The sequence below is a fragment of the Aplysia californica genome, unplaced genomic scaffold, assembly GCF_000002075.1.
Source record: "Aplysia californica isolate F4 #8 unplaced genomic scaffold, AplCal3.0 scaffold01076, whole genome shotgun sequence".
Classification (NCBI taxonomy): domain Eukaryota; kingdom Metazoa; phylum Mollusca; class Gastropoda; order Aplysiida; family Aplysiidae; genus Aplysia; species Aplysia californica.
In genome coordinates, this window is record NW_004798346.1 from 149,816 (window position 1) to 152,703 (window position 2,888).

The 2,888-nt window shown below is 36.5% G+C and overlaps 1 protein-coding gene across 1 annotated transcript in view; it reads left to right on the top strand.

Moving 5' to 3' along the window:
- The window catches only part of LOC101863068 (solute carrier family 23 member 1-like), a 19,712-nt gene that overhangs the window by 12,670 nt on the left and 4,154 nt on the right, over window positions 1–2,888 (top strand). The window contains exon 8 of the mRNA XM_035973245.1: window positions 1,829–1,924. Coding sequence (XP_035829138.1) covers window positions 1,829–1,924 — 96 coding nt within the window. The remainder of the gene's footprint in view (window positions 1–1,828; window positions 1,925–2,888) is intronic.

Consider the following 2,888-nt stretch of genomic DNA (forward strand, 5'->3'; position numbering starts at 1 on the left):
TGTTTTAAAATCTTTCTGTATTTCTTTATTTGTTTGTACGTTTGTTGATTAGTTGGTTTGTTGGTTGCTTGTTTTGTTCGTTGGCTTGGAGTTCTTTTGGTTGGGGGCGGGGGTGGGGGTGTTGTTTCCTATTCACATTTTAACTATGACCCCAGGCACTTGTTACAAGAAGCTAGTCTGTTAGACAATTGTTTAACGAAATCTGGTAAATACCCATACCTGAACACAAAGGTAACTTTTTTATCAAGTTTAAAAATGAGTTTTTATACAGAAGAGTACACTAACTGCGTTGTAGATAGGGGAAAGTGGAGGGAGGGGGATATTACCACCGACAACTTCTTTTCGTATGCTCCGTTGTTTACTTATTTTCCGAACACTGACGTATCATTGCACTAACGTCTGTATTTTAACGGTAAAACACTATGCCACTGCAAGCAGAAAAAGTATTTATATTCTCGTATTGGAAAGTTATGTATCACTATCAAGAGTTTCCATCTGTCTGCTGGAATGTTGTGTCTCGCTCGGCTCGGGTCGGCCCTGGCACGCAACGTCGAGGCAGCTATCTATGGTTGAATGAAATAATAATAGAATGATATGATGATATATTAATATAGTGATGTAATGAATTAATGATATAATAATATAATGATGTAATGATATAACGATATAATGATATGATGATATAATTACATCTTGATAAATTGGTATAATGATATAACGGAAAATGATATAATGATGTAATGATATATTGACATAACGATAACGATATAATGATATAATGATATAGTGATATATTGATATAATGATATCATAATATGATGATATAACGATATAGCCATTGGATGATACATTGATATGATGATGTAACAATGTAACGATATAATGATACAACGATAATGATAATGCTCAACGATATAAAAAATTGCGTCGATGGAAGCGTTAAGCATTTACAGTCATGAGAAACCATTGCGTTGATCTGCTCCTCTTTTCCTCTAAACTTTACCTGCAGTAATGAGAGTTAGCTTCATGGGACACGTGAAGTTTAAAATTTGAAATGTTTCAATCTTGATTTCTTATATATTTTGAGTACTGTGGCCGTTCTTCTTTCATCATTTAGGCAAGTGGCTTGATATCTATTCTTGTGTTGCTATTGATGGCTGAAACTGTTGTTTCTTACTCATTCGTCGCAAGTCATTTTCAGATTGATTAATGTGGTGTGCAAATTCATGGTATCCATTTTTTAAATATTTTTTTGTCTTTATTGTTCTTCTTCTTCAAGTGCCAGATCTGAAGCAGGCGTCGGCGATCACGATATGCCATTCATTTCCCTGCTTGATTATTTTCTAAAAACCAATACTACCTTGGTCTTTTCTAGAACCCCACCCATATGTTCAAGTTCTCTTAGTAAATTGTTCTTAGTCTAAAATTCTCCCATCTCCCACATTATGAACGTCGTACCAATTGGAGGCAACTGCACTCTACAAATATAATTACTTCAGGAAAGAAAATGCAAAATGCGAAATTGTATAAGAGTAATGTCCCTTGCAAAACTGTACGGTTAATTTTAAGAAGCAAGACCTTCGAATTTAACGCACATCTCCCATAGCTCCGAGCCAAATATGATAATCCGTGTAAAGTGCCGTTCCCAAAAGACAAAATGTCGGACTGAGCTGAGCCTCGAAATCTGGACCCACATTCGTACGATTGGGAGTCCTGTAGTCTAACCGCTAGAATACCATTGCTTTCCAGGAACATTTCATTTCCGATTTAAAACAAAAACAAAACAAACCAAAAAATGTGTATTTTTAAATCTTGCTTGTTATTCCAGGTAACGAGGAAGCAGATAATATCCTCAAGATGCTTCTCGCCAATCCGTCCTTTATCGGCCTTGCTTTTGCTCTTACTATGGACAACCTTATACCAGGTAAGTCATGAGGAGAGAGTTTACCCAGGAAAACAATGCATTATGTACCGGCGCATGTTGTGTGGTTGAAGGGCATTTCGCATATCATGCAGAAGACGTGAGTTCGATTCCAGTGTTGGGAAAAACGTTTGTTTGATGGATATATTTTTTTAGTTTAGTATCTCAATCTTTTAGCTAGGACGTGGTGTCCATCTCAGCCTGGGTTGCCCCTGAATGGAAGGGTCGAAACAGCTCGCCTCTTAGATTATCTAAATCCCAGTCGGGGCGTAAAAAAAATCTACAACACAATTCTATCCAACATTGTACTAAATACGCAATGGGGGAAAGGTAACATAGAACAACGTTACATCAAGTTTGCAATGGAAGAAATCTGAACCATGACTTTTTGTTCTTGTTTTCATTAGGCAGTTTACTGTCTTGAGTCTGGGTAATGAGAAGTAAATGGAAACAGTGCTTGTCATTTTGTTCTGTTGAATAGGCAAGAAAGACAAATTGAAAAATTATGGTTAAAAAAAATATTCTCATGGCCTACCAATAACTCCCTTCAACTACCCGCCCATCTGGTGTCTTGCTAAAAAAAAATTAAAAGACACTGAGTAGACAGTAAACTGTAATGCCCGTAAAGCGTCATACGACTAAAAATACAGTACGCATAATTTGTCAACTTTCAAAAATATGATTCCCAAAGATATGATATTCATTATTAGCCTGAACAGCTCGACAACCAACAACAAAATGAACAACAGCTCATTCATTTGGGGCCTCACAAATAGAAGAGAGAGGAGAGGGATGGAGAACCCTGACCGCCAAAATCTGCTCCAGACAAGACACTTAATGATGGTGGCCCACAGGTCACACACAAGATGCAATAATGTTTACTCTTAACGCATATGTCATTGCTTTAAAATTTATCGAGAAAATGGTCGTTTTGTCCTGTCATATACATAAATACATATATAAATAT